The sequence below is a fragment of the Salvelinus alpinus genome, chromosome 15 (genome assembly GCF_045679555.1).
Source record: "Salvelinus alpinus chromosome 15, SLU_Salpinus.1, whole genome shotgun sequence".
NCBI lineage: Eukaryota > Metazoa > Chordata > Actinopteri > Salmoniformes > Salmonidae > Salvelinus > Salvelinus alpinus.
The window spans coordinates 21,300,751-21,319,821 of NC_092100.1; the positions used below are offsets into that span (position 1 = coordinate 21,300,751).

The 19,071-nt window shown below is 45.4% G+C and overlaps 1 protein-coding gene across 3 annotated transcripts in view; it reads right to left on the bottom strand.

Moving 5' to 3' along the window:
• LOC139539710 (protein strawberry notch homolog 2-like) overlaps window positions 1-19,071 on the bottom strand; it is a 110,087-nt gene that overhangs the window by 19,385 nt on the left and 71,631 nt on the right. For 2 of the 3 annotated variants that reach the window (XM_071342903.1, XM_071342905.1), the window contains 15 exons: window positions 11,203-11,361; window positions 9,022-9,105; window positions 7,872-7,977; window positions 7,483-7,643; window positions 7,025-7,158; window positions 6,626-6,716; window positions 6,353-6,496; window positions 5,947-6,064; window positions 5,601-5,706; window positions 5,263-5,416; window positions 3,021-3,197; window positions 2,263-2,360; window positions 1,547-1,626; window positions 1,039-1,227; window positions 146-267 (listed from right to left, as the gene is read on the bottom strand). In XM_071342903.1, the coding sequence (XP_071199004.1) occupies window positions 146-267; window positions 1,039-1,227; window positions 1,547-1,626; window positions 2,263-2,360; window positions 3,021-3,197; window positions 5,263-5,416; window positions 5,601-5,706; window positions 5,947-6,064; window positions 6,353-6,496; window positions 6,626-6,716; window positions 7,025-7,158; window positions 7,483-7,643; window positions 7,872-7,977; window positions 9,022-9,105; window positions 11,203-11,361 (1,923 nt within the window). The remainder of the gene's footprint in view (window positions 1-145; window positions 268-1,038; window positions 1,228-1,546; window positions 1,627-2,262; window positions 2,361-3,020; window positions 3,198-5,262; window positions 5,417-5,600; window positions 5,707-5,946; window positions 6,065-6,352; window positions 6,497-6,625; window positions 6,717-7,024; window positions 7,159-7,482; window positions 7,644-7,871; window positions 7,978-9,021; window positions 9,106-11,202; window positions 11,362-19,071) is intronic. The other variant, XM_071342904.1, reaches the window with a different exon arrangement.

A 19,071-nucleotide genomic window follows, 5' to 3' on the forward strand; every position in this document is an offset into this window, starting at 1 on the left:
GCAAAATTTAACAACCAATCAAAAATCTCTAAACAGGAAACATACCGGTACTCATCTCAAATTTGTCTGATAGAGCCCTCACTATGTACTCTCTGACATAAGGTTATGTGGCGCCTGCCCAGCTCGGTAACAGAGGTGTACGTACCTCCGATACCATCTCTGGTCCTCCAAACTGGTCAATGAGCTCGTCCAGAGTGTTCAGAGGTAGTTCCTTTCCCAAGTCAGCGATCTTGTTCAGGAGGCTCTGCTTCATCTTCTCTATACTGGCTTTAGGAACCCAACCAACCCCAGACAAAGGCATGTTAACGACTGCTAACAGAGTCAGTCATAAAGGGAGCGAGCACGGTAAAATGTCCCCAAATGTCTGCTAAGTGCTTTTACTGTCTCTGTGTGTGAGAGAGTACAGTGGACCTAAAATGCATCAGTTTCTTTATTGTAATTTTCTTTGTCTTAAATTATTGACTAGACTTCAACACAAGGTGTGCATTGCCTAACATACAGAGTATACAAAACATTAGGAGCACCTTATTGATTTGCACCCCCTTTTGCCCTCAGAAGAGCCTCGAGGTGTTGAAAGCGTTCAACAGGGATGTGGGCCCATGTTGACTCCAATGCTTCCCACAGTTGTGTCAAGTTGCTGGATGTCCTTTGGGTGGTGGACCATTCTTGATACACACGGGAGACCCAGCAGCATTGCAGATCTTGACACACTCAAAAAGGTGCGCATGGCACCTACTACCATATACCGTTCAAAGGCACTTAAATATTTTGTCTTGCCCATTCACCCTCAATGGCACACACATACACAATCCATGTCTAAATGCTTCTTTAACCTGTCTCCTCCCCTTCATCTACACTGAAGTGGATTTAACAGGTGACATCAATAAGGGATCATAGCTTTCAGCTGGTCAGTCTATGTCATGGAAAGAGCAGGTGTTCTTAATAGTTTGTACACGCAGTGTATATTTTTACCTGTGGATCATTTTTGGTCTGAACCAATTCAAAAATATCGCTAAAAGGAGAGTCGAAATCTAGTACCTGTGTGACAGCTGGTGTGCTGGACGAAGATGACGTCATCGTTATTGTCCATCAGGGAGTCTGGCGAGGAGTTGGAGTCGGTGTCCATGCCATCCGTGTCCGTGCTGCTGTCGTCACTGATGTTGATCACGCCTCCCAGATGCACCATGGTGTGCTTTGGGAATTTGGGCTGCCGGCCCCTGGGCTTACCTAGTGGACAGAACACACACGAGCTAATTCAGACTGTGGCTCAGTGGCTTTACCTGAATAGTACATATTGAGACTGACTGGATATGAAGTCAATTAAATTTGACATAAGCCCCCATAGAGAAATCTGGTCACAAATAGAGTTGCTATTATTATTATTACAGGGTTCTCCCCTGGATTTGTTAACAAGGCAGTGCTGCTGAGTACAGTGGGGATGGGGGCAGTGCCCACCTTTGGTCTCAGTCCAAAGTTTTATTTGGACCAGACAGAACAAACACCTCACCAGAGGAACCCAGAGTTTTTACTATTTTAGTTGACGTACGTTTTCTCTTGTTTCCACGCGCCTTCTCTCTCTGCTTCTCGGAGGGAAAGTGTTTCTGTACCAGAGCTTTGAATACACCCCTGAGGAGAAAAGACCAGACACAGACATACAGATGTTATCTTCTCAATCTGACACCGTGGAAGGCTGATAGAATGTAAAGACAGTTCTGACACGTTATAGAGATGAGTGACAAGCTCTGATTGGCCTCATCATATGCATTTCATGTCTCCCAGGTTCAGATGGTCCAGGCAGGCAGACACACAGCGTTATTTCCAGCCTGATACACAGGTATGCTCCCGGTTTAACTTGAATGCAGGAACAGATCTGGGATCAGCTTACCCTCCCCAAATCCTAGTCCTTAACCATTAGCGGGCAAACAGCTTAACTGACTTTAAATCAGTGTCTAAGGGCAGATTCACCATACACCCTCAGGTAGTGTGTACTGAAGAAGAGAAGTTAAGGGTTCAGACAGAACCTTTGACTGCAGGTGGAGAGTGACAAATGGAGTGCTTTCTAACCAGGAAGTGGTCATTCACCCGGCAGCAAACAAATGATTTGTATGAAAACCACAGGCGCGTCAGGCTGGAAAGCCCCGGTTACACTAGATGGAAGCTGTGGTGTTGTGTGTGAGAGTTGAATCAGGGCTGAGCCAAAAATATATTTGCTCTAATACTATACTTACCCAGAGAGCCACGGGCACAGACACACACACTTACTCTGCTGCAGATACGAATCTGTCCAGGTGCCCATCGTTCTCATCCAGGACCTCTCTGGTTCGGGCCTCTCCTGTGGACTGTAGACCAATCACGATGCACTGGGAAGGGGAGAAACAAGACACATGAGCAGAGCATCACACTAAAACATACCAACCTGGAAAAAACATTAAAACATGGCTCTATTTCCTTTATGATTTTCTTTGTCCAATCAAATGCTTGGATAATTGTGATAATGCCTCTTGGCCAGAGATTCCCATCTAAATGACACTCTGTTGTGGTAAATGCTGAGTCCCCATGATAAGACATCTATATTTAAAGGTTTAATAGACAAACAATAGACAGATGCATATAGGGAGATAGACACGTTCCTCTGAACGGTTTGTACCAATCTGCCAACCTCCTCAAGGGCAGGCATAAATACTCTTGCTTATCTGTTTGTTCTCCAAGTGTTCCGGGCCTCTGATAAAAACATTTAATCAACGTTGTGAAGAGCACTTGGGTCAGAGTGAGCCTTGTATTAAATGTATTGATCATTTGAAGCCATTCATGGCTGAATTTAAAGCCATTGACCCTTGGCCTCAGGGAGGTCACCTAGAGGTCACCTAGGATACCAAGTTATGCTTTATGGTGACTCCTAACCTCTTGGAAGTCAATCAGAGGCTGAGTACAGATTTAAAAGGGGGCCAAGAATTGTGATCTTAAAAATTAATTATAAAATAAAGGCTGAATAAATTAACTTAAATGCTGGTCAGTCTCACCTTGCCAGCTTTCAGTTCTTTCTTGGCCAGCTCTACCAGGCAGCGAACCTTGGCGGCGATGCAGAGGTATTTGAAGAAGCGCTGGTGGGAAGACCAGAACTGACCCCACAGGGACTTCCTGCTGACCAGACACAGCTCGTCCGCTGCACGCATGAACACGGCCAGCGCCTCCGCCCACTGAGGAGGACAAACATATATAGGTCAGTCTCCTTGCTCTTTACAAGCTCGTCATCTTACCCTAACAGGGTAGTATTGTACTCTTGCACTTTACAAAAATTTTACAACTTTCTACATACACATACAGACAATCTCCTGCATGGCCAGGAACGACTCCAACACCATCATTAAGTTTGCAGACGACACAACAGTGGTAGGCCTGATCACTGACAACGACGAGACAGCCAATAGGGAGGAGGTCAGAGACCTGGCTGGGTGGTGCCAGAATAACAACCTCTCCCTCAACGTGATCAAGTCTAAGGAGATGATTGTGGACTACAGGAAAAGGAGCACCGAGCACGCCCCTATTCTCATCGACGGGGCTGTAGTGGAGCAGGTTGAGAGTTTCAAGTTCCTTGGTGTCCACATCAACAACAAACTAGAATGGTCCAAACACACCAAGACAGTCGTGAAGAGGGCACTATTCCCCATCAGGAAACAACAAATATTTGGCATGGGTCCTGAGATCCTCAAAAGGTTCTACAGCTGCAACATCGAGAGCATCCTGACCGGTTGCATCACTGCCTGGTACGGCAACTGCTCAGCCTCCGACCGCAAGGCACTTCAGAGGGCAGTGCGTACGGCCCAGTACATCACTGGGGCAAAGTTACCTGCCATCCAGGACCTCTACACCAGGCGGTGCCAGAGGAAGGCCCTAAAAATTGTCAAAGACCCCAGCCACCCCAGTCATAGACTGTTCTCTCTACCGCAAGGCAAGCGGTACCGGAGTGCCAAGTCTAGGACAAAAAGACTTCTCAACAGTTTTTACTCTCAAGCCATAAGACTCCTGAACAGGTAACCAAATGGTTACCCGGACTATTTGCATTGTGCCCCCCTCCCCCAACTTCTCTTTTACGCTGCTGCTACTCTCTGTTTATCTTATATGCATAGTCACTTTAACTATACATTCATGTATATACTACCTCAATTGGCCTGACCAACCAGTGCTCCCGCACATTGGCTAACCGGGCTATCTGCATTGTGTCCCACCACCCGCCAACCCCTCTTTCTACGCTACTGCTACTCTCTGTTCATCATATATGCATAGTCACTTTAACCATACCTACATGTACATACTACCTCAATGAGCCTGACTAACCGGTGTCTGTATATAGCCTTGCTACTCTTATTTTCAAATGTCTTTTTACTGTTGTTTTATTTCTTTACTTATTTATTTCTTTACTGTTGTTTTATTTCTTTACACACACACACCTTTTTTTCACACTATTGGTTAGAGCCTGTAAGTAAGCATTTCACTGTTGTATTCGGCGCACGTGACAAATAAACTTTAATTTGAATCTCACATAATCATGTGTTTTAAAACTCTGATATTATCAGGTCCAACAGAAATATGTGCAATGACTTTGATGTGGAAAAGATTAAGACCTGCACACTGTCTCCAGAACTAAGGCTTAAATGCAAAAATAAAGATGTTTTATTTGGACATCACTCTACATTCTGGTATTTTAGACCTATTATAATCCTGTGTTATTTATCCGTAGGAAATGTTCACATGGTATATGTAATAGCAAAGATGTTGATATTTCTCTGTCCACTCCTGTACTTTATTCACGTACTTGTTTGCATGTATAGATTTGTTCACTAGATCATGTGACATATGCAATTAACCTCCAATAGAAGCTTAGCGTGTGTGCTCACCAGTCACACTGATGATGGCTTGATGCCAAAACTTTTCTATTTTGTTTTCACCTCATATTTATGCACTTTCCTACACAGTATACATTATTTATGCACCATGATGTCCCACTAAAACATTTATTTTTTGTATTTCAGCCTCAGTTTTGGATTTATTCCTCTATTTCGAACAGTGTGCGGGTCTCCACCTCTACCAGCTTTCATTTCAATGACTTTTGTGTCATGTCTTGACTTCTGTTTTCAAACGTATCAACGCTGCAATGCATCACTTCTCACTTCTAAGAGTAATGTTTTTGTTCTACATTGTCCTTATCCAAATAAACTTAGCAAATAAATTAAATCAACACACACACTATCAAGTCAGTCTTACCAGTTTGGCAGCTTTGTTGTAGACCAGTTTGAAGTCGTCGTCCAGACCGATCTCCTCGATGCGGAAGGACACCCCTGAGAAGCTCAGCTGCCGGGCGATGTACATCCCACTCACCTTCATGTCCATGGCAACAATCTCCATGGCGCCTACACCCCTGTCAATCAAAAATCAAAGCCACAGGCGGCTTGTCAGCGATGCTGAATCCTGGAAGCCAGGACTGGTCTGGTAGCCACAACATTACGAGATGTCATTCTCACAACATAGATAATCATAAACATTTGAATAATATGATACAGGTGACATAAATCAGGTAAATGACGTGTGGAATAAGGTCAGACCTCTTCTCGATGGCGTGCAGGAAGTCGTCAAAGGTCTTGAAGGGCGTGCCCTCACCCCAGATCCCCAGGCGGCTCATATAGATCATGTTCTTTGGCTCAGAGGCACCTAGAGGGAGACAGAGAAGCAGGGGTAAGATGTTGATATAGAGAGAGAAAGAGCGAGAGCGGGTGAGAGAGAGAGAGTAGCGAAGAGACAGGGAAGACAGATGCAGTCTGAATAAGATTGAGAAAGGGAAACACAGAGATTGGAACAGGAAGACAAACAGTCCTAAAGTACAGGTATTGTGAGAAGGAGCGATAGTGAAAGAGAAGACAGAGGTTCAGGTACAGTGTGAGAAAGGCCCACCTGTGGCACTGGCATAAACCACCCTGGCCAGCGGCAGGTTGTGCTGCAGGTCCAGCACGGCCTTGCCCATCTTGGTGGACGTAGCATTCTTGGCCTTGTGGCATTCGTCAAACACAATCTAGGAACACGGTCAAGGGCAAAGTACTGCAGCTACAAAATGAACTGTAAACATTGAGTGATGTATGCTCTCCTATCACTAGTTACTGGGCTAGATGCCATGCTAGAACTGACAGAAGTGGCAATATCATCCAAACTATTGATCAAGTATGTTCACATTTTAGGGTTTGGGGTTAGTCATTATTAGCGGATAACAGATGCAGTACTTCCATTCTTCTAAAATGGCCAGCTAGATACTTCAGGTAATGGTGGTCATTGAGCAAGGCGATAATGTAGTATACAAGGATACAACTCCATCAAAGCCGGGCTTGCACCAGTCCAGGATCTGCTTGAGTCTGGTGCGGTGCTGCCCCCCTGCTTGGCTCTCTCCGATCAGTGCAGAGTATGTCGCAAACAGTACTCCTTCTGAGGTAGCTGTGTCTCCATACTTTATCTACAGGGAAGTAACATAATCCCAGGTTTCGCCAGGGAAAGACATTAGGTAAATCTGATGGATATGACTATTCTTGATTGAGAACAAATATTGATCTGGAGTGTGGTTTGCTTTTCCTTCAACACTCACCTTGTTTAAGGCATGCACAGGAATGGTGGGAGCATCTATGTCTTTCAGATCTCTCTCTGCGTCGTATTTCAGGTCATTGGATACACTGAACCTGTGTGGGGAAAGAGGAGAACGAGTGCATCTTTACTAAACAATCGTGGAGCACAACTGAATAGGTTTGTTTTATAGTTTGTAGTAACCAATGGCACTGACTATCAGTGAGGGTTTCTAACGCAGGTCACAAAGGCCCCTTCCTGAAGCAATATCCACTACAACTAACGTTTTACAATCAAAACCATGAAATCTAAATCTGTTAAGACAGGGAGACCCACTCCTACGTACTGGTAGGATAAACCTATTAGGTAGGGAGAAACAGAGCTAGGCTGGGAAATGCATTGGGTGGAGTATCTAGTGTCTTACCATAGCGCTTTCTTCCTTCCCTTTAGGTAATTCTCCAGGATGATGCCGGCCACCGTGCGGCCTTTCCCTACTCCGGCCCCGTCTCCTATCAGGAAGCCTGCTCTCTGGTTGTTCTGCAGAATTACCTCGTGTTGCTGGGAGCACACAGGGAGCAGTGTCACTCATGTGTCCACGCAAGTAGAAACACTAACTAACACTTCACATTCTAGTCATCTAGTAGACACTCTTATGAAGACCGGCAATTAATAAAACAGCATCCCATTGAACAAACGTCTTACATAGAAAGATATCAAAATCACAGCTGAAGTAGGTAATACAGCAGAAACAGTTGTTTAAAACCAATGTATACTCTACCCTTTTTTGCATGACCCACATACTGTAGTTCCCAAGAACAAACGTGTTCCTGTCAGACCAGATGTGTGAGGTCAGGGGTCAGAGGTGATAGAGTGGTGTGTTACCTGGCATGCGTAGATGATGGCCTCTAGCTGCAGGGCAGAGAGCAGGCCACAGTTGATGGTGGAGTCAGGAATGGACAGAGTGTAGGTGATGTCAGGTGGAGGGACGCTGGACAGCGTGTTGGTCTCCACCACTATGTCTGGGTGGGAGATCCCTATGGTGGCTGAGGAAGGACAAAATAGTTTAAAGATTGAATGGACAGACAAAACCTTACTCAGCCCCTCACAGACTAACTACCAGTATCAGATGGTATTATTATTTTATTATGAGGAAACTATGTGTAGTAATACCACGGAAAAATATTACTGCAAAATAATAATTCCTTCCACAAAGGAAACCAATAAAACAGGATAAATAGGTTGTGTCTTGAGAGTAGTGTAGGGCAGCGTACATTTGGATGGTTTGTAGTCAGCGTAGGTGTCTACATGTCCCAGCTCCTCTGTCTCTTCCTCCTCCTCCTCTGCATCCTCTTCTGCCGGAGTCTGGTTTCTCTGAGCCTGCAGAAGCAAGGGGACACAGGTCATTTAGTTAATATCCAGTCCATTACTGGTCTCCTCGCCATCTACACTGGTATGATACAACTGGACAGGTGAAAAGCAAATGCCCCTGTTTTCTTTTCAGATCAGTGCAGATGAGGAAGAGATGTCAGTAAAATATCCTCAACCAACTAGACAAGATAGATGTGAGGTGAAATGAACAAACAACATATTTGTGGATGGTTACAGGTCAAGGGGTGGAGAGACTGCTAATTGGACATAATTAACCTAATAAGGTTAATTCATTAATGTCAATGGGAGCCTGATTGGACATCAGATCATTAACCTTCAGTGTTTCGGAAAGACTCCGAAGAGCAAAGCCTCACAGGAAGATTCATTTTGACAAAGAAGTTACCAAAACCGACTGCTTTACTCAATATATTATTTCAAAACCTGTTTTTGGAACGTCCGCAAAAATACAGCAACAATTCACTTGAATTAAAACATTTATGCCGGGGCCTCCCGAGTGGTGCAGCGGTCTAAGGCAGACCCGGGTTCATTCCCGAGCTGTGCCACAACCGGCGGGGATAGGACTCCCCGCCACAATTGGCCCAGCTCCGTCTGGGTTAGGGGAGGGTTTGGCGGGGGGGGTCATGTTATTTGGCTCATCGCACTCTAGCGACTCCTTGTGGCGGGCCGGGTGCCTGCAGGCTGACCCCAGTCGCCAGTTGAACAGTGTTTCCTCCGACACATTGGTGCGGCTGGCTTCCGGGTTAAGGGTGTTACTGAGCGCGGTTAGACGGGTGATGTTTTGGAGGATGCATGATTCCACCTTCGAGTTCCGAGCCCGTCGGGGAGTTGCAGCGATGAGACATGATCAAAAAAGGGGCAAAAAAAATTACAAATAACATTTATGGCAATCTCATTTTGAATTTAGTGCCGCATATTTAAAATGATGCAGTCAGTGTTGGCTCCATCTCCACATTCTTATGCCTGTCAAAACGGGGCCCTCAGTCAGTCACTTGACTAATTTAGGTCTGATTAGATTTGAAGGGTTGAGGCTACCTGGTATCCTCCCAAAGGTGGGGTGCTGATAATGGCAGAGATATCCTCCAAACTGTTCAAACCCTGAAACCTGTTGGCATTCAGCTGCAGGGAGAACAAACAAAAAACAAACACAAACTAATGAAAAGATACAAGTCACACTGAGTGGTGAGTGAGTGTATGTCATGAATGTGGGAACATCTGGAAACACAACATGAGAGAGTGATGAGTCATCTTGTCAGTGACCGCCAGCTAGATAATGGATAAAATAATAACAGAACCTATAGGAAAAATACAAAGACTCAAACGTTCCCATTTCTGAGTTAATTTGCTACCATGCTCTCTTTACAGAGATGAGTTGTAAACATATCTGACCCCTAGAGGCAACATTTACCAACTGCACATGATGTGTATTTGAGAATTGCTGTTTAGTGTTAAGCACACAGACACTTGATCTTGTTTTTAGAGTGAGTGTGTATGTGTGGGTATGAGCATAGTGGTGTTAGTTATCTAGGTAGTAGTGTGTGGTGAAGAATGTACAGTGCCGTCAGAAAGTATTCACACCCCTTTACTTTCCACAATTTGTTGTGCTACAGATTTTTGGTCAATGGCCTACTACACACAATACCACATAATGTCAAAGTGGAATTAAGTTTTTCAAAATGTTCACAAATTAATACAAAAATAAAAAGCTTAAATTAATTTTTTATTTAACCAGGCAAGTCAGTTAAGAACAAATTCATATTTTACAATGACAGCCTACCCCGGCCAAACCCTCCCCTAACCCGGACTACGCTGGGCCAATTGTGCGCCGCCCTATTGGACTCCTGATCACGGCCGGTTATGATACAGCGCGGGATCGAATCAGGGTCTGTAGTGTTAACTCTAGCACTGAGATGCAGTGCATTAGACCTCTGCGCCACCCGGGAGTCAGTAAGTAATCAACCCCTTAATTGTGGAAAGCCTAAATAAGGAGTAAACATTTGCTTAACAAGTCCCATAATAAATGGAATGTTTAATATGATTTTTGAATGACTACCTCATCTGTACCCCACACATACATTTATCTGTAAGGTCCCTCAGACGAGCAGTGAATTTCAAACACAGATTCAAGCTCAAAGACCAGGGAGGTTTTCCAATGCCTCGCAAAGAAGGGCACCTATTGGTAGATGGGTAAAAACTGTAAAAGCAGACATTGAACATCCCTTTTGAGCATGTTGAAGTTATTAATTACACTTTGGATGGTGTATCAATACACCCAGTCACTACAAAGATACAGGTGTCCTCTAACTCAGTTGTCAGAGAGGAAGGAAACCGCTCAGGGAATTCACGAGGCTAAAAGGTGACTTTAAAATAGTTAGAGTTTAATGGCTGTGATAGGATGGATCAACAACATTAACCTAATTGACAGAGTAAAAAGAAGGAAGCCTGTACAGAATTCCAAAACAAGCATCCTATTTGCAAAAAGGCACTAAAGTAATGCCACAAAAAATATGGCAAAGCAATTAACGTAATGGAGCTAAGCATAGGCAAAATCCTAGAGGAAAACCTGGTTCAGTCTGCTTTCCACCAGACACTGGGAGATTAATTCAATTTTCAGCAGGACAATAACCTAAAGAGCCAAATCTCCACTGGAGTTGCTTAACAAGTAGACAGTGAATGTTCCTGAGTGGCCGAGAAACAGTTTTGACTTAAATCTACTTGAAAATCTATCCCACGATGTGAACATAGTTGTCTAGCAATGATCAACAACCAATTTGACAGAGCTATAAGAATTTTGAAAAGAATAATGGGCAAATGTTGCACAATCCAGGTGTGAAAAACTCTTAGAGACTTTCCCAGGAAGACTCACAGCTGTAATGCTGCCAAAGGTGCTTTTACAAAGTATTGACTCAGAGGTGTGAATCCTTATGTAAATGACATATTTCTGTATTTCATTTTCAATGCATTTGAAAAAATGTCTAAAAACATGTTTTCACTTTGTCATGAATACATTTTGAATTCAGGCTGTAACAAGACAATTTGGAATATGTCAAGGGGTATGAATAGTTTCTGAAGGCAGTTATGCATGTTTCCTTGTTTTGTGTGAGAAAAAGAAAACGGCTTATGTGTGTTTTCTGACGTGTTTATTTCTGTGTGTGAGTGTGTATGAGTGAGAGTCTCTCTCTCTGTGTGTGTGTGCGCGTAGTCAGGTCCCCTCACCTCCAGCTGGCTCTGTGCTGGTGTGTTTATGTCCCATATCGTGGGCACGTGGGCCAGGTTATCTGTGGGGATGAAGGCCTGGGCATCGGCGTAGTCTGACAGCGAGTCGGCCGGAGAGGAGAATAGAGAGTTGGAGAGGTCATCGATGCAGGACAGGTCCTGGAAACAGAGACAGGGCAACAGACAATATGTTAGTTCATTCTCTCCTTTCTGGATCAAGTTAGTGCTGCTGGCACCTTTTTATATGTCAGCAGATTCCATGGGGTATAACAAGGACAGTTGTTTATCTTTGTACTGTGGGATTATTCCTTGGTTTACCATTGTTATTACAAAAAAATATCCAATGCCAAAAAGCACACACTGTACAATCAAACTGCTTCCAGTATGTTCTGAATATTCATTATGCAATATAACATATTATGCATGATGATTTTGTGACAACAAATTTGACCTAAATCTTATTCTACAAGCATAACAGAGCAGTTGTACTTCTCATACAGAGGTTAAGGGAGGGACATGACGACACACTAGGCCTGGTCCTCAGCCAACATACCACTCTCTCTGGAGAGCATAGCCTAATTAGACAGATGTGAATGTGTGTGTGGAGCGTCTGTGTCTCTCATTTCAGGCATGGCTGCCTTCCAGACCCTCTCCATTCATATTGTAGCAGCTCCATTTGCCATGTTCACTAACTACCTCCCACAGGCACCCCCTGAGACCTATAAACATGGACCCAGAGAGAGGGTGGGAGAGAGAGACAAGCCCCATGGAGGAGATGCCATGTCTAGGACCCGACACTGTGTGTGTGTGCGTGTGTGTGTGAGAGAAAGAGTGTGTGTGTGTGTGTGGTGATGTAATACACACGTGTGCTCGTAAATGTATTTGTGTGGGTTTATGTACTGTATGTGTGAGTGCGTGCGTGCTTAAATACAAGAGTTGGTAACTATGTGTATAGTGTTCCCACAGTATGATTGGCTGGTCGGTCATTGGTAGAGGCTCCCACACCCCCACACTTCAGTTCAGTGGAACCACCCAGAGGCCAATGCATCAACTTAGCCCAGCGTTGCATAACAAGAGCAGGGGCTCCAACCACAGATGACCCAGCAGCCAAAGACAGATATACACCATGGAATAAAACACTATCTAATATCAAAGGACTGACTAAGGACAGCAGGTAGGACACCCTGTCCAGCACAGTAAGATCCTACAGCAGAGCAATACACTCAAAATGAAGCCTAATAAAGAATGGAAAACATGCTCGTCGCACAAGCTGTTACTGAAACATTTTCCCACGGTCAATAAGAGTACAGTTGTGCTGTGTACATTACTAGATTATGTTGGAAGAAGGGGCCTAGCCAGAGTGACTACACTCTACATACTACAGAACATACACTATATATACAAAAGTATGTGGACACCCCTTCAAATTAGTGGATTCGGCTATTTCGGCCACACCCGTTGCTGACAGGTGTATAAAATCGAGCACAAAGCCATGCAATCTCCATAGACAAACATTGACAGTAGAATGGCCTTACTGAAGAGTTCAGTGACTTTCAACGTGGCACCATCACAGGATGCGTCCTTTCCAACAAGTCAGTTTATAAAATTTCTGCCCTTTTTCTCCCCAATATCGTGATATCCAATTGCGATCTTGTCTCATCGCTGCAACTCCCCAACAAACCGCGCTCCTTAACACTTGCCGCGCTCCTTAACACTTGCTCGCTTAACCCAGAAGCAAGCTGCACCAATGTATTGGAGGAAACACCATTCAATTGACGACCGAAGTCAGCCTGCAGGCGCATGGCCCGCCAGAAGCGCGAAGAGCTTACACCTTTGGGATGAATTGGAACGCCGACAGCGAACCAGGTCTAAGCGCCCAACATCAGTGTCCGACCTCACTACTGCTCGTGGCTGAATGGAAACAAGTCCCCACAGCAATGTTCCAACTTCGAGTGGAAAGCCTTCCCAGAAGAGTGGAGACTGTTATAGCAGCGAAGGGGGGACAAACTCCATATTAATGCCCATAATTTTAGAGTGACATGTTCGACGAGCAGGTGTCCACATACTTTTGGTCATGTAATGTACGTACACACCCCAGGCTGGGAGGTTTCACAACCGACCAGCGAGGACAGGAGAGGGACTATAATAGGCAGGATAGCAGCTCTAGGGGAACCCTAAGGGGGCTAGAAGCCGGCCAACAGGGTCTGTGTGTGTGTTTACAAGGTCAGAGGAGCAGGATGAGTGGTGCGGTTGTGTGTGTGATATATATGTGTCTTAAGGGTGGTAAAGAACTCCTAAAGAGAGGTTTTGCAAGGGCACAGCACTCAGCTAATCAGTGTTTACTGGAAGCGCTCTGATTACACTCCTGGTTGTGTCGTGTGCGTGTGCACTTGTGCATGTGTTCGCTCTGCTAGGGCAAGATCAGACTTGAGCTCTGAAAGCAGCCTCTTGAAGTTTTGTGCCTGTGGCCAGCTAAAATGGAACAGCTGCATTTTTTGTGTGTGACAGAAGAGAAATGGGGAAGAGAAGCCGAGACGATCCCTGGAAACTCTCCCCCCTCCATTCCTCCACCAGTGCCCCTCCCACCACCATTCCAAGAAACGTGGCTGTTCCGGCAGAAGAGTGATTAGTAAACAAGGAGGAACAAAATGTAACCAGAGGCAGACATATACTACACCCCTCCCCCCAACTGCTCAGCAGTTCCTACAGTGGAAACACAAGCTTAGTGATGAATTCCGTCCTACAGTGAACATAAGGAAGGGCTTCATACTCTCTTACACTAGAAACTAGGCATCCTTCATTACGGCTCTTACCTACAATTAGACTCACCACAAAGACCAGACGATGTAGCATGCACATGCACATTTTGTTTATTGATTGACAAATTGATATTGTCATGAACTGTCAGATATCAGAAATAATGACGTCCTTTTCCCCACCCCTCCTGCTCAGACAGGACGAACCTTATCATCAAAGCAAAGATGAGACGGCAGCCTTTCCCTCTCAGAGCCAGGATAAGAGCTTTGATTATGAACAAACAGAAACAGCCCCCTACCCAAACATCATGGCCAAGGTCGTTCTTCTCTAAAATCACCAACCAATTGGACCTCCAGCTCCACGAATCTCCACTCACAGAGAGAGCGAGAGGAGAGGGAGAGAGAATAACCCAAGCAGACTGGAATGTATTTTTCTTAATAAATGTGAAGCAAGGCAAGTGTGACTGGTAAAGCACTATTAGTTCCCGCAGCAAGGCGGCTGGTGCTGCAGCTAAGATGATGTTCTGTGAGGCAGAGATAAGGCCTGAATTCCAACTGCACTGATGGTAATCTGGCCAACAACAGCCACAGACTGCCTGGCTCCTAATCCTCACAGGACAAAACATGGAGATGGTAGAGTGAGCGAGCGATGGGAAACATGGAGAAATCTGTGAATGAGTGAGTGGTGTGTGTCCGTGCATGCACATGCAGGCTCATGCGTGTGTGTGTGAGAGAGTGAGTGGTAGCAGACAGTGTATGGCCTTTGTGAGAGAAAAGGATTTCAAAGTGAAAATCCAGGACAAGTTGTGCGTTCATTTATGAAACGGCAGAGCTGCGTGTTGGTCGGCTAGTTCCCAGTTTGTGGGTCAGTCCTCATGTCATCACACAAAGCCAGTCCTTCACAGGTTCCTCTTACACTTCACTTTCTCCTGTTTTAGTGCTTAACCCAGCATTCTCCTTTTCTCCTCATGCTGACCCACACACAGAGGAAAACCACATTCATGCCCATATATACAGTACCTGTAGGCCCCCTTTCCACAATCCTTCAGTCACATGATACAACCCCCTGGATGTAACCACAGAGACACACACGCACTAAATTATGTTTGAGAGCCTGGGATAATGGCAGTTGTCTGGCTGCATTGAGTAATGGAAACATTGAGAGTAAAGAATCGCTGCAATTAGCATCACTGTCAGAAAGCAAGGCAACGCATACACTGCTGGGTCTGAGATTACTGTGTTGACTGCCTCCTGAGTTAAAGCAGCACTGCCAATGACAAAGCCATCAGACATGAATCCCTCACAAATATCTGTATTTGTTGTTAATTGGGCCATCTTGTACTGGATGTCTTTTAGCTAGCCGACATTCTTATTTTCCTTGTCATGTGAAGTAAACACATTTAATAACAAAACAAACATCCCGTCTCTGGCCAAGGAGTCCTTAAGAATTAATGTCAACCATGAAATCATCATTTATCAGTGTCATGACTGTGTGTACGTCACTTAAGGCATCCAGGGAGGGGGGGGGGGGGGCTTTCCCAACATAATTAAAATAATGATAGTAGCTTTACATAGCAGGTTTGTGATAAGACATGAGGCTGGTCATTGTTCAGCAACTGTAGAAGGCATGGCTCTTCTCGGTTCAGCTCAAGAACGTATGTCTATCTTTTCAGGAAGTCGTAACATACAATAGTGTTTCTCTCTTGCCCATTTCAGCTCCCGGATGAAGTTGCCCGTATTACACTCATCTTAGGTCAGTTTGACATTTTATCCACTAATAGTAAAGGTTTTTATTTGGTGGTGTGGATAAGCTAATCCTAGGTTTGTATTCCCCCCCACCCCAGGGGGAATAAGCAGACTTCCTGAAGCCCTAACCACCACTTCTTCCTCGCCCCCTCCCACCCCAGAGGGAATAAGCAGACTTCCTGAAGCCCTAACCACCACTTCTTCCTCGCCCCCCCACCCCAGAGGGAATAAGCAGACTTCCTGAAGCCCTAACCACCACTTCTTCCTCGCCCCCCCACCCCAGAGGGAATAAGCAGACTTCCTGAAGCCCTAACCACCACTTCTTCCTCGCCCCCCTGCCCAGAGGGAATAAGTTGACTTCCTGAAACCCTAACCACCACTTCTTCCTCGCCCCCCCCACCCCAGAGGGAATAAGCAGACTTCCTGAAACCCTAACTACCACTTCTTCCTCGCCCCCCCCACCCCAGAGGGAATAAGTTGACTTCCTAAAGCCCTAACCACCACTTCTTCCTCGCCCCCCCCACCCCAGAGGGAATAAGTTGACTTCCTGAAGCCCTAACCACCACTTCTTCCTCGCCCCCCCACCCCAGAGGGAATAAGTTGACTTCCTGAAGCCCTAACCACCACTTCTTCCTCGCCCCCCCCACCCCAGAGGGAATAAGCAGACTTCCTGAAGCCCTAACCACCACTTCTTCCTCGCCCCCCCCCCCCCCACCCCAGAGGGAATAAGTTGACTTCCTGAAGCCCTAACCACCACCTCTTCCTCGCCCCCCCACCCCAGAGGGAATAAGTTGACTTCCTGAAGCCCTAACCACCACTTCTTCCTCGTCCCCCCCACCCCAGAGGGAATAAGCCGACTTCCTGAAGCCCTAACCACCACTTCTTCCTCGCCCCCCCACCCGAGGGAATAAGCAGACTTCCTGAAACCCTAACCACCACTTCTTCCTCACCCCCCCACCCCAGAGGGAATAAGCAGACTTCCTGAAGCCCTAACCACCACTTCTTCTTCTTCCTCCTCCTCCTCCAAAGAAGCTGACGAGGCAGCCAGGGAATCCCCCTCTACTCAGCCAGGCCAGCCCAGGAAGTGGAGAGTCACACAGACATCCAGTACGTCTCAAGACAACAAACTCTCATTGTGATGTTTTGTTTGGATGTTTTTCTACCCAACATTTGCTGTAGCTAGTGTTTTTAGCAGAATGACAACACAGACGTCCTTCTTTCCTCTCCACTGCTGTGTGGTCTATTAAAAAGTAAATAAATTGCACAGCCTTTCTCCAATCATGGCTCTTTTAAATCCCATGGCATTAGGTCAGGAGCCAAGTAGTTCTGTGAAGTTCCAATATGCCAGCCTGTGTGGACTCAAGTTGATGACATCACTGTCCACAGTGCCGGACGCCAACACAGCTGGTTGAAACACTCCCAACAGCAGTAGCTTGTGTGGAAACAACTTACCCTCCCCCAATCCTAACCTTTTAATTCCAGGTAGGGGACGTAAAACAGACCTTAAAATCAGTGTCTGTCTGGGACAAGGGTCAGCAACTGTTGTGTAGGAGGGACGGCAGGAGGAGGAAGCCCCACCTGTCTCCAGGGGCCTGTGTGGGTCACGTGGTCCCTGAATGGAACCCAGTACCTACTGCTGTCACCAGAGCCTGACGGATGGCCTGGGGCCACGGAGCGGTCTGGATTATTTTATCCCAGGCAGTCTGTTACCCACATCACCTAACATGCTGTACAGGGATACCCACAGAGGCCTTTACGTCCTGCCCAGCCACAGGAAAGAAGGGAAGCTGGCCTCTGGAACTTTCCAATGCTTGCACACTTTTCAATAATAAAAGAATGCCATAGCAGGCTATCATATTTTAATGATTAAAAAAGAATACAGTTGGCTATGAGGCCTGCTGAGATGGCTTTGTCTGTTTTGGGTTGGCAGGGAGCGAAGAAGACTCTCTCAGGCTGTGGAGGGGCAGTAGGTCACAACGATCCTCTTACTCCAACAGCAGCACCACCATAAAATGCATTCAGACGGGTACAACGTTAAGATAAGAGAAATGTAATGTAGAAGTGTCTGTTCTACACACCAGACAATAATGTATGGTGTAAACAGCACATTTATATCTGAATGTTACGCAATGCTCAATTCTCTTACACGGAACACCTCTCTTCTTCCCCGCAACAATGAGCTCACAGTCAACTTAGTCAGCTTTAATAAGAAATCTGAATAAGCTAGTCACCCGATAGGGAAGAGGGTTAGCCCAATAGGAGGGCAGCAGTCAGCGGCCCCAGTGATCTCTCTGCCAATAGGAAGAACCAAAAGGGCTGGGTGGAGAGCAGCTGACACACACTGGGAGCAGGTCTATAGTATAATTTGTCTTCCTCTCCTGCTTTCTTTCTTTATCGAAATCTGCACTGTGAAAGAACTGGACAGGTGATATCACTTTTTTTAATGGTGGATATTCATATCACTTTCACCCATCTTTATTTCTTTCTTTCTTCAGAACAGTGCAGATGACAGAAAGGAGTATTGAGATGCACCCATTGTCTCTGAAAAACAAAGAGGGTGGGACTCTGAAGCTTACCGTAAACCAGCACCACGTGTGACTCAGGAATCAGAACAAATAAAAGCAACACACACCTAAGAGGAAACAAAACCGGTCAAGTTGATATTGTGTGTGTGCAGTTGTGTGTGTGTGTGTTTTGGGGTGGGGGGCAGATGTGAGCCTGCATTCTCATGGCTTAAGGGAAATGGATTCATCAGGGTGCTGACGTCAGATAACTCAGTTCCCAAGAATTGCCTGGTTATTGTGCAGCCTAAGATTGCATCACACTCCACAACACTTTCAATGTCAATATCCATATTATGGACACACTAAATAGGCTCAAATAAATTAAATCCAAAAATCTTTTCAGTTGTGACCAGGGTTAGGACCAGTTCAAGGGAACAAATAAAAGAAAACAGAAAAAACCCCGCAAATTTTCAAGGAACAGAACCAGAACCGAGAATGAAAGTGATCTTCAATGTCCTGGAAGAGAACCATTATTTTAAAAGAATGGTAACCGGTAAATAACGTTATTTTACATTCCGGGCATTTTTTCCCAGTCCCACAAAAACGGAACAATGCGCATACGCAAAGCCCCCACTGTCACTCAAACTACTTCCAGTAGTTAACAAGCTTGTTAGCTAGCTAGCTTTTTGCTAGCTCTGGTTTAGCTCTGGAAAACTTGGCAGCATTATGTGTAATGTAATGGAACTGAGAGTCATGGTCAAGGGCTAGATCTGGTCCAACGTTAGTTACGCCAACTCTGAATTTCAAAGAAATTCAAAGTTCCTCCATTGAAGCTGCTCCTCTGTAGGTATAATTCTGTGAGC